This window comes from Pelmatolapia mariae, linkage group LG5, assembly GCF_036321145.2.
Source record: "Pelmatolapia mariae isolate MD_Pm_ZW linkage group LG5, Pm_UMD_F_2, whole genome shotgun sequence".
NCBI classification, from domain to species: Eukaryota; Metazoa; Chordata; class Actinopteri; order Cichliformes; family Cichlidae; genus Pelmatolapia; species Pelmatolapia mariae.
In genome coordinates, this window is record NC_086231.1 from 17859512 (window position 1) to 17871540 (window position 12029).

At 38.3% G+C, this 12029-nt stretch overlaps 1 protein-coding gene across 1 annotated transcript; it reads right to left on the reverse strand.

The window, feature by feature from the left end:
• Positions 1-975: 975 nt before the first annotated feature.
• terf2ip (telomeric repeat binding factor 2, interacting protein) lies at positions 976-11817 on the reverse strand. Its single transcript, XM_063473004.1, has 9 exons — positions 11743-11817; positions 8544-8781; positions 8205-8350; positions 7802-8034; positions 3988-4062; positions 3287-3899; positions 3105-3205; positions 1852-2295; positions 976-1716 (listed from the first exon to the last, which is right to left on the reverse strand). Exons 2-9 carry the CDS (start codon positions 8771-8773, stop codon positions 1495-1497), a joined length of 2064 nt encoding a protein of 687 aa, XP_063329074.1. The 5' UTR covers positions 8774-8781; positions 11743-11817; the 3' UTR covers positions 976-1494.
• Between the last annotated feature and the right edge of the window lie 212 nt (positions 11818-12029).

Here is a 12029-nt window from a genome sequence, read left to right on the forward strand (position 1 = left end):
AAATAGAGGCTATTTTGACTTTTTGAATATATATATGTGTTTACTGATTGATTGGGTTTCTTGTTTTTTTTTAAGTAGACTAGAATGCACTGTTCAAGGCAAGTTAATAGATGATATTTTTGAAGTTCCTTCTGTGTTGCGGTCTGTTGGCGTACTAGAATATTTTGGAAAGACTGCTTTTTACAATGAAATCTGTGCCACCAAAAATAGTTTTTGAACACACCGATTCATCATAAGAAGATTCCAAAAAAGTATGCTACTACTGGTTGAAGCATCTTTTAATTAAAGTGTAGAGGATCTTTTGGCAGTTTAACATGTAACATGGACTAAAAATCATAATCATAATCAAGCAGAGAAGCCAAATTTTAAGAAGAATTTACATAATTAAGGTGTCCTTTCACGCAAGGAGTCCTATTAGGGTTATTTTGTCACATCCTTAAAGGACACTTCATTAGGTACATCTTGCTCGTACTGCATTGGGCCTCATTTTGCCTTCAGATCTACCTAAATTCATAAAGTTGCCGCAGATTTGTCAGCTGGACAATCAACCTGTCAACTTAAAGTAGTCTACCCATTCTTTTTCGGACCATTCTCTATGAAATCCAGGAACTTTGTGTAGATAATCAGTTTCTCAAGTACTCACAGAAGCCTGTCTAAAACAACAACTGTGTCACAGTGGGGCCTACAAGTGTATACTGTTAGAATGGTGGGTGCTTATTTTAAACATGGGATAAGTTATAAATAATGAGGTCAAAATATGTTTAAAAAAAGCATTCAGGCTGCTCTGAACTCTCAGTTTCAGTTTTTTTCTATTCTTGGAGTTGGAGTCAGAGACATCCTCATGATATACTGTGATCTCTAGTAACACAGCTCTGGTTGTGATAACTGAAGCCTCATGCAGTGGCTGTTCAAATGTTGCATTTGGAGTAAAAGAATAAAAGCATGGAGCTGCAAATGAGCAAAACAGGTCATCGTGAAACTACTTTATTCAAACTAGTCACAGAGAACATCATATCACCAATACCAGGTTAAACTGCAGTTCTTTTATTCTGAGCAATATGATCTGCTGCTAAAGTTAAAAAACAAACAAACCATACATTTAAAAATGGCACTCGTGTGTTCTTGGGTGATGTTTAAATATTTATTATACAGTTTAATGGAAGTAAACATGGTAAAAGTAACATTAAAAACAGAAAAGATGTGTTTTTAATAATTATTTAAACATTTTCTTTCTAAAATGCTTCAAAATTGTGTTTTTAAAGAGAAATAAAAGTCATGGCACATCTTTTATGCAACTTTTGAATAAAAGTTTAGGTTTAGTCGAGTAGGAGCTGTATTGAACAACCAGTTTACACAAGTTTGACTGTTGCGGGTGACAACCGAGAAACAGAAGTGAGAATTTAAACTCAATCGGTATCAACTAACCAGTTCAGTCTTTGCACAGTGTAAGTGCAAATAGTAATAGATGACATTTTGTCTTATATCTATCTTATTTCATCCCTCCACCTCGAGAAACACGATTCTCTTGGCCACATTCTCCTCGCCGTATTTCTCCTGCAGCCGTTGGATGCCGTTAGGCTCAGCCGAGAGCAAAAGTCTGTCGTCAGAGCGATTCCAAAACGGTCCCGAAATGGAGGAGGGATTCAAGAGCAGGTCTTTTGCAGCAGAAAAGTCTCCGCAGGTCTTAAGTAAAGCTTTGGTCACACTAATTAAGTCCTACAAGAAAAACAGCAAAGGTTAAAAATGACTTAACACAGAGAAAGCTGCAAGTTCCACAGTTAACCCCTTTATATCTGAATAAGCAAAATAAAGGTTGAAAGAATATAATGGAGAAGAAAAACAACACCTCACCTTATCTGTCTGGTTCATGAGGTCTCTGATTCGCAGCTTGTCCTCCTCTAACAGGTCCTGAGTCAGAGAAAGTGCAGCATCTTTGTTCACTGTTGGCTGTGGTTCTGACGGAGCTGCTGGACAGTCACCGATGACGGACTGAGAGTCGTCTTCCTGAGGTTCACTGTCGAATATGAACAGGTGGGCCTTGGAGGTTGTACCGACAGCCTCAGACACTACAGGCTCAGCAGCTGGAGGCAGGCGGCTTTTCTCAGCTGCACAGTTGTTACTAGTGGCCTGGGCCTGTTCCACATTACTCAGAGGGGTCTCAGTGGGTCCAGGTTTAGTGCAGGACTGTTTGGAAGCGGGATCCGGAGTTGTGTCTGCAGGCGGAGGATGAAGGGAGGTCGATGTAGCTGCTGTTTGTGCAGGGTTTTGGAGATCTGGAGCTTCGAGATCATCAGACTATGAGATACAAATGTAACTGTGTTAAAGAACATATATAACACAGAAAAGTATTATAAAACACTGAAAAACAATGATGAAATACTTGAATTACATCATGTACAAAGGCGAGCTACATGTAAAGCAAGAAACAACACAGTGTAGCAGATGTTGGGAGCGCAGTTAAATGAAAACAGGAACTTTCATGTGTGTAAAAGAAGCAGCAGACGCTTTGGGGGTCAATAACCAGCAAAGAATCTAGAAATTCTCTTCTATGGCTTCATGCTTTAAATCAGAACTATCATGCGGGGCCTGTGGTTCTCTGACATCCCACCTTTACAGAAAAGTATTTTACTACAATTACAATCCGTTAACATTTTCAAATGGAATGCTTCTATTGTCACAACTTCTATTCAATTTCAATTCAATTTGATTAATAGTAAAGACCCTACAATAATATATAGGATCAGAGGATACAATCAGAGGATCCCCTATTTTCAAGAATTTTGGCAACTGTGGGAAGGAAAAACTCCCTTTTAACAGCAAGAAAACTCTGGCAGAACAAGGCTCAGGGAGGAGCAGCCATCTGCTGCGACCGATTGGTGATGGGTGGAGGGAGACAGGACAAAAGACCTGCTGTTTGTTAAAAAAAAATGAACAAAGCTAGAAAAAACATTAATATTGAATGTTACATTTTTAGGTCACAGGACCATAAAGCCCAACAGGAGACACCAGCACTCCCAATCAAACTGGGAATCAAGAGTGGGAACTGTTGCATGCTGAGACACTGAGTGGTGATTTTACAAAGTGTATCAAAACCAGCATCCTACCTCACTGTCATCTTCAAACTCCTTCGTTGCCAATTCGAGAATCCCCAACTTTCTCTTCTCTTTCTTCTTTTCTCCTTTATGTGGAACTGGATTGGTTTCATCTGAAAACCACAAAAAGTATAAGCAGTGTAAAAAGAAGGGTTGTAAAAAGAATGAAAACGACTCTTTGTGTCATGACATACCTGCTTGTATTGTTTTAGATATGGCTGCGGGTGTACTCTGCTCCTCGTCACTCTCTGCCTCTGCTCTCGGAGTTTTTCCTCTGGCTTTCTTGGGAGGCGGCTGGTCTGTGGTCGTATCTTTTTGAAGAGCAGACTTTGTTTTTTTCAGGGGCTGGGGAGATGATGTGGTTGGCACTGCTTGGGTTGATGATGACCTCAGTTTTTTGCCGTACGGTTCAAGCTCAAGCTGCCTGCGAGTTGTTCGACGCAATGGTTGTTCCAGCACTGGGGAAGCCTTCTGCTTCTCTTTTGGCTTTTCTGATGAGGAACATTTGGGCGTGGGCTTAGGCTGAGCTGGTGTGGAGTCATCCCCTGACAAACTTTGTTTTTGTGGGGAGACAGGTTGAGGTTCACCTGTTTCTGCATCTGTGGTCTCTGCTGTTAGTAGTTGGGTCTCTGCCTGTAGGTCCGCACAAGGCGCCGCAGTTTGAAAGGGCTGAGATACTTCAGCTTCTAGAGTTTCTGATTGTTTGCTTTCAGTTTGTTGTTCATCTGTTTTCTGACTCACATGTTGCTCTGGGTCTTGGTCTACATTTTCTGGTGTGCTTCCTGTTTGTACTAACTGGACATCCATCTGTGGAGACACCCATTTTAGGTTATGTCTTTACAGCAACTATAACCTCATACAGCACCCTTACAGCATACAAGCAGTGAGTTCCCACCTGTGTTAGGTCTGTTTCTGAAACATCTTCTTCACATGAAGATTTCTGAGCATCTGTCTCTTGATGCTCTTCCACCTAGAGGCAGACAGAGGAAATGAAAAGCTTCAGCATTAAAGTCTATTAAAAATGTGACTGCCAGCAGCCTGAAAATATGTCAAAGCTGAATTTGGTTAGTCTGATTTTATTTAACCCACTGCTGCCACCCAGTGGCAACCCTTCGCCCTACACCTGGTAAAAAATGTTCCAGATTTTTATTAAAGCTTCAAGAAGTTTAGGAGGTAGCGTGTGACATATTTTACTACACGTGAGAGATTTTTTTTTCCTTTTCCTTTTTCTTCTTTTTTTTTTTTTTTTTTACAATAAAGGCGTTTTAGTAAAATCAACAACAGGATTCTAATGTAAACGCAGGTAAGACGGTTTAAGTATGCTGCTGAAACCAGAAGTAGACACACTGTAAAGTTCACAAATGGGATGTGTTCGCGGACTAGAATTTGCATTTTATGTTAATCGAAGTGGATAAAAAACAATCAATAATATCTCATATAGAACAATAAATATAACAATATAGTACAGCGGTCCCCAACCCCCGGGCCACAGACCGGTTTAGGCTCGTGTGTGAAATTTATGGTTTTCAGGGTTTTTATCATTATTCTTTATTGTTTTTATCGTTAACTCGGTTTCCCTGGGTCTTTTCCTGTGTGTTATGAATAAATCTTTTTTTTTTGGTACCAGGTTTATTTTGTTGTATTTATCCGCGACACCTTAAAGGCTGGTCTGTGAAAATATTGTCGGACATAAACCAGTATGTGTGTAAAAAAGGTTGGGGACTGCTGATACAGTATATACTATAATATACAATATTCAAACTACAAACATGCTACAGAAGAATTCCCTCATTTTGGAACGAGCTGCTCAATTTGTCGGGGCTGACCTTTCTCCTGTTCACAGATACCCAGCTCAGTCTCACCTTTACTCATATTCATGTTTCTGACTGCATCCACATGGTGCTGTGTAAGACTTTAAACAATCATCCAAAGGATTAAAAATTCTAAATTTCCTTATCTGGTACATCTCGTCCTACTGTACAGTCATAATGTAGATTCTAATATCATTGTGCCTGTCAGTTTTGTAATGTTAGTGGATGCTGTTGTCACTGCTGTGATGTAAATATGTTGATATTTTGGATAAAAATAACAAACTTTGTTCAAATGGAACAACACTGGTTTAAAAACGGTTTACTTACTTTTACTTAGCGTCTCTACGTGGGTTCTTTTACTAATAAAGCGACTTTCTGCTGCGTCCTTATTCACAAGGATTGCCACAGTTGGTAGCGCTGCATGTTTTCACTGGCTGCCTTTCCTGATACAACTCCAAAGGGATTTGTGTCTCCTCCCAGGATCAAACTGGGACTCTTTCACATGTTAGGTTTTTAAATCTCTAAATGGTCTGGCACCTGTTTATTTGTCTGATTTGTTGAAGCCCCATGTCCCCGTTCGTTCGCTTCAGTCAGCTGAGCAGCTGTTGCTTTCACCTATTTCACCTATTACCAAACCTATTTTTATTCCCTGGCTTTTAACTCTGTGGGCAACTGACATTTTTATTAATTTTATTGCTATGTTTGGTTTTTCCTATTGTATTACTATATTTATATTTGTATTGTACAGCACTTTGGTCTACCAGGTGTGTTTTTAAAGTGCTATATAAATACAGGGTTCATACGCCTTTTTCAGGGTCAAATTCAAGCACTTTTTAAGCACTTTCAAGGTCTCTTTTCAAGCTTTTCCAGCACCCCCCTCCCAAAAAGACCCCCAAAAACCCCCAACAGAATTCATGTTTCAATTTGCATCACCTCAGTAAGACCATGTGAAAATTAAAACAAATTATCCTAGGTGAACTTAAACACCTTTGTTCCCCTTTTGTTAAGACAGAAAAACGCACCACACAAAAATACTGCAAAGGGAAAGCCTCTGGTGTCCAGGGTATAATTGGCCGTTTTTGACTACTTTTGATTTGGCCTCTATATTTCACCTTTAAAAACTGTTTATCTTGCCAATCTGTTATTTTCTCACTTTGACATACTGTATCAGCACAATTTATCTAAATTCAGACAAAATTTAAAATACGAGTAGAAAGTGATATTTTTGACTGTAAAAACCACAAGCATGTTTAACGAATCATTTTCATAACTTGAAATGCAAATAGAAATTGTACATTTTTAAAAAATATGCACAAGTTTCGCAAACAACAAAGTTATATGGTACTATTTACCTAAAAATGCAGCCAAGGCTCAGACGTTTTTTATATAACCATCTAAAACTATTTACAGAACAATCAGGTGTTCTGCATCAAATAAGAAGGCACACAAATTATTTCTGCAACTCCAAAAAATAGTTTGTGTCCACTATAACACAGATGAGAACAGCACAGGGATAAATCCTGCTGGTCTGACAGCAGGTGTGTCACTCAGCGTTTACACTGCAATCTGCCTTTGGTGGCTTTTTTGCAGCAACTGTGACATTCACTAGCAGAATTGACGCACAAAACAAAACAACGACTACACTACACACTAACTACACAAGACAACACACTAACTTGAGACTCCAAACACGGGAAACGTCACAAATCTCTCAAGTATCAAAACTCTCTCTCTCGCTCTCTCTCGCCGGTCACTCCTAAAACTTGCCCCTAAAAAACCCCCAAAAAACAAAAAACAAAAAAACAAAACTTGCCCCTCTTCCCAAACAACCAAATGCCACATGTTGCCATATCATTTTTTGATTGGTCGACATGGTACATTTTTCCACCAATAGGGAAGGAGTGCTTTTTTCTTTTTTCACTCACAAGCAAAGCGTGTTTGCTAGCGCTCTCCATAGAAAACGCTGTTTTTACCGTTTCTTAGCGGAGTAAACGCCACTGTTTTATTCAGAAAAACAAACATCGGTTTTACGTGGCCTATCAACACAATTTAAAAACTGGTATATAGTTTGAAGTCCGCACTTTCGACCCAAGTTGAAATGGAGACTGTGTCCGTCGACCCCAGAGGGTTAATCAGAAAGCCTTAAGTTGGCTAGTTATGTATCGGGCTAATGTTTAAAGCTTTCACTTGAGTAAATTAACTCATATTACTGCTAAGTAATGTTAGCTAAGTTCACAGCATATTCCATAATAGTGCTGCCACACTGCATCACACTCAGTGCATTTCAATCATTTCTCCAGCGAGTTTGATAACTAGCAAAATAATAAACATAATTTTAAAAAATAGCATTGTAACGTACACCGACTGTCTGAGGGAGGGGCAGGGTCACACCTCGAAACAGACGCAAGGCAGCCCAGGCGGGGAAATTTTGCTTTTACATTTTGCGACTCATTTTATTTCTCTATCTGATAAGAAAACTATTCAATCCGCTAGTTATTTGTGGTGAATGAAATACAGTTACACTTTCAAGCACTTTTAAGCACCACATCTGAAATCCAAGCACTTTTCAAACCTTGAAAAGATAACATTAAAATTCAAGCATTTTCAAGGATTTCAAGCACCCGTACGAACCCTGTAAATAAACGATGATGATGATGATTAGGCAAATGTGTAAGCCATTACAGTACGGAGCCACTTCGTCTTTCTGTCACTCTATGTCACTTACTAAATACTGTTTTAATTTTATGATGTCGTGGAAATAGTCTGTGTATTTAAAGTCAAACTTTACTTTGAAAATTCTAACTAAAAAAACAAAGCAATAGTGGAAACAGACTAACATATGACAAAAAACACAACTAAAAATAACAAAATCCGGTCAACATCCAGGTAGTTAATCACCTCTGTCTTTTCTTCTGCTGTCTGACTGTCTTCTGGCTTTTCCACCTCCACAGCGGCTGTCTGTTTCTTAGCCAGTTGTGCTTTGTAGTGGTGTTTCATCGACTGCCAGGTGTGTGCGGTCACATGCTGTTTCTCCATCTCTTGCCAAAGCCGGTTTCCCCCAGTCTGCGTCTTGTGCTTGCTGACATAATTTAAAATGGCAGCATCTTCATCAGGAGTGTAGGCACTTCTGCCTAGTTATAAAAGAATGTAGACATAATGTAGAAAACTGAATTGACCAGATTTACAGACATTTCTAATTGTAAATTTAAACAATTCAAGTAATAAAAAAATGTAATCTGTAAAGTGCAGACGTGTTAGAACACAATCCTTCAGACATGGAAAGTCTGGGGTTTAGTCATACCTCCTGTGACTTGAGGCGAGCTGTTTTTGCTGTTGTTGAGTCTAGCAGAATGTCTTTGGACCTTTTCAGGATTTAGCCTGTAGTCCTCTAAACTGAACTGTTCATTCTTCTCAACACAGTCATAAATATACTGGGTGGACACGTACCTGAAAAGTAAACAAGGGATATGCAATAAGACTTCCAGGTATGCTCCAGTGCTGCTGTTGTGTGTGTGGGATTCATAAGATATGAATCATAAATGGGTTGAATAAATTTATCACCACCAAACTAAACTGAAGAAGCATTTTCTTTTTTATCTTCCCCCCCGATATTAACATGAATTCTCAGTTCAGCACGTACCGGTGTGCAGTGGATTGAGGAATGACACTTCTGTCCTCAGGATCAGTCAGCAGTATTGCTCCTGGTTGCTGGACGTTGCACAACATTCCTCCTCCAGCTGAAATGAGCGGCTGGAGTTTGCGTTTGATGGGACCAGGTCGCAGGAAGAAATTCATCGGTTCACCCTCCACAGTCATGAAGAGAACTGGAGAGAAAGCAGACTGGGCCACAGCTTGTCTTTTGGATGGCATCTCACCTTCTGGAAGAGATTCAATAACAGCCAGTACTATAAGTGTGCTACATGGATGTGATGACTGTAAAATTCTGGACCAACAGCAACTTACATTTTCTGGATATTTTAGTTTTAGGGTTTTTTTTGTTGTTGCTGTTGTTATTAATTCCCTCTTTTGCCAGGAGAAAAAAAAAATCAGATTATTATAAAATGATTTGTTAATTTTTTAGACTTGTCAAGTCTTCCATGTCTTTATCACACACAACAAATAGAGTTCATGGCCAAAGATAAATATCTTATTTAAAATCGGTCAATATTGGCAGTATATTGATGCATCACTATTCTGTTAACAGTTACAAAATTTGTGATCATTTATTTTGTCAACTAGGCAACTTTGATTGTCAACACATATAAATCATCTACCTAATGAATGTCAAAATTTTTAAAAATGTTTTATTCTTACAGCAATGACTCAGTTTCAGGACTGTCTCATGCAATCATGTCTTTTACTAGATACCGAAAAAAACCAAAAACTAGTTAAGTGTGTTTCACAAAGAGAGGAGCTTGACACTGCAAGTTCAAATTAAGTGTTAAGTTCAGATATCGTGGGGTCACACTGGACTTAATTTAAAAGTCAAGCCGAAAAGTTAATATCAATCGTTATATTTAATTTCTAAAGTCTTACATTAATTGGGCCATTTGTAGCTCTCATTGCAACCAAGATGTTTCTATTTATTTAATTCTATTCTATTTATTTATTTGTATTAAATTTTTTGAGCTTAAATTAAAAAATAACTATGCTTGTTTTATATACAAAGGTTTTGTGTACAGTATTTGCCCACTTTCTCTTTCGTTATTAAAAGGCTACCCACCATAGCCTTTTGAGGTGGTGGTAATTAAATCACTACTAAAAGCCTCTTTTCGATCCAGCTATCTTTGCACATTATATGCCGATTTCTAACCTTCCTTCAATTTCAAAAATTCTTGAAAGAGTAGTTGTCATAATATTGGGTGATTATCTGAAGATCCACTGTTTATTTGAAGGGTTTCAGTCAAGATTCAGAAAATCTTAACAGTACAGAAACGGCACTAGTGAAGGTTGTGAATAATCTTCTTATGGCTTATGACAGTGGATTCATCTCTGTGCTTGTTCTGCTAGACCTCAGTGCAGCATTCGACATTGCTGATCACAATATTTTACTACAAAATGTGGGTATGAAAAAACTGCACTGCAGAAATTTGAATCATATCTATCTGATAGATGGACAGTTAGTGAGGATCATTACTGTTTACATTATACAGGCTTCCCTTAGGTAACATTATTAGAAAAGACTTTCTTACATGACTACTTACATTTATTTTAATGCATTATTGTAATGCAGATGATACCCTGCTTTAATTATTCATGAAACCACATTATACAAATCTAATAGAAAAAAAAGTACAGGCATGTCTTAAAGACACCAAGGCCTGGTTTCAATTCAGATCACTACAACAGTTGCAGATAACCTCTAATTTAAATTAAATTCAGACGAAACTGAGCTTTATTGTACTCGTCCCTAAAAATCTTAGGAACATGGTGACCAACCAGATACTTACTCTGGGTGGCACTATTTTAGCCTCCAGTAACACCGAGAGGAACCTGGGCATCATTTTTGATTAGGATATGCCCTTTAATGCACGCAGTAAACAAATATGTAGGACTGCTTTTTTCATCTGTGCATTAGTCAAAGGAGTTTGCAAAGAAAAGCGTCTGGACTTCTTAAAGTTGCTTGAAGACGTTTCACCTCTCATCCGAGAAGCTTCTTCAGTTCTAAGGTCAAATGGCCGAGAGTCCCAGATTTAAACCCAGTGGGAGTATCCCCCCAAAGAGGGACAAAGGACCCCCTGGTGATCCTCTAATCACATGAGCCAAGGTGTGAAAGCGGGTGTGGGTGTGTCTTGCCGTCTCTCCAGCCTTCGGTGCCACCTTTCTGTACAGCAGATTCTACTCAGTAATAAGTGTACAAGTCTGACTTGTACACTTATGTGTGTATTTACTACACTTCAGATCAGTAGAGTGGTATGGTGTGTTTTTGCATCATTTAAACATTTTAACTTACCGGTACTCTGTTTGGACCAACTTTCAGGTTTTGTTATGGTCATCCTTTTTGGAAGGTGACAGCAGCTTGTCCATGTCACCTTTCAGTTTAATTATTGAAAAAAACATCGATTTTGTTGCCTCATTGTTTCCTTTTTTGTCACTTACCCCAAATCCCCTGGACATTTATGCGGGCGTAACGCTAACTATAATAAAGGAGTGGTGCACCCATCGTAATTTACGGCACATCTCCAACAGTAGATGATGGCAAATCAGATCTATATAGGTTCATTTTAAGACTTCACACTACATTACTTTTATTTATCTAGTGTCTGTTATGAGTTGTATACTTGTATACTTTATGTAATCTGCCTGCGGATTTAAATGAACTGTTTTGCTTATATTTGTATAATTTCCAACATCCATTGTTCGTGCTGAATTTTCTTTTTAAGTTATTTAAAGGTTTACGGTGTTCAAGCTTGGTTGAAGCAACTTTAAAATGATTATTTTGTGAGATAGTTGTTTGTTTTATTGATTTAAGTGGGTTCTTGGTATAGTAAATATACAACAACATATTTTTGTGTTTATGTTTGTACTTTTTGTTGTAGTTTACAATATAAAACGGTCACTTAAATTCACTGTGAGGTCGTTGTGGCTGATTTTCTTATAAGGGAATATTATATAAAAGAAAATCAACCGGAAACTATGCAAAGCTGGACAGATTCATCGAGTGTAAAAATATGGGGGACAGAAAACGCTACGTGCACCGCTGAGACACGTTTTTCAGGCTCACATGAACAGCAGGGAGGAGGTGTGTAACATCGCTAGCCCGTCAAATGGCAAACTGTAAAAAGAGCAGTCGCCTAAATAAATGTCATCTTAGATTAGAAATAATATTTTAAACTTACCGTGCACCTTGCCTTCTTCCTAGCTAGTCTTTCCCGCCCCAGAAAAACAACAAAGCTCACTTCCGGGTCTTTTTCTTCCTTGTTGAATTGTTAGAGGTTAGAGGCTCCGTATCGCCCCCACTGGTTGCATCCATATTATGCGATAAAGGAAAAAGTACGTAAAGAACTAAAAGTAAGTAAAGATCCTGTGAAAATCCTCATTTATAAGTAAGGAAAGGAAAATATACACGTTATTGTGAAATAATACTTAAAATATCATAATGATACTGAAAATTATACTCATATAA

Bases quoted from the DNA above. Each gene is read 5' to 3' on its own strand.
- terf2ip (XM_063473004.1), bottom strand. From the start codon at position 8,773: ATGCCATCCAAAAGACAAGCTGTGGCCCAGTCTGCTTTCTCTCCAGTT. The intron at 8,035-8,204 runs GTATGACTAAAC...TTTTATAACTAG, and splicing joins CTCGCCTCAAGTCACAGGAG to GCAGAAGTGCCTACACTCCT. The intron at 3,900-3,987 runs GTGGGAACTCAC...GTGTCTCCACAG, and splicing joins CAGAAACAGACCTAACACAG to ATGGATGTCCAGTTAGTACA.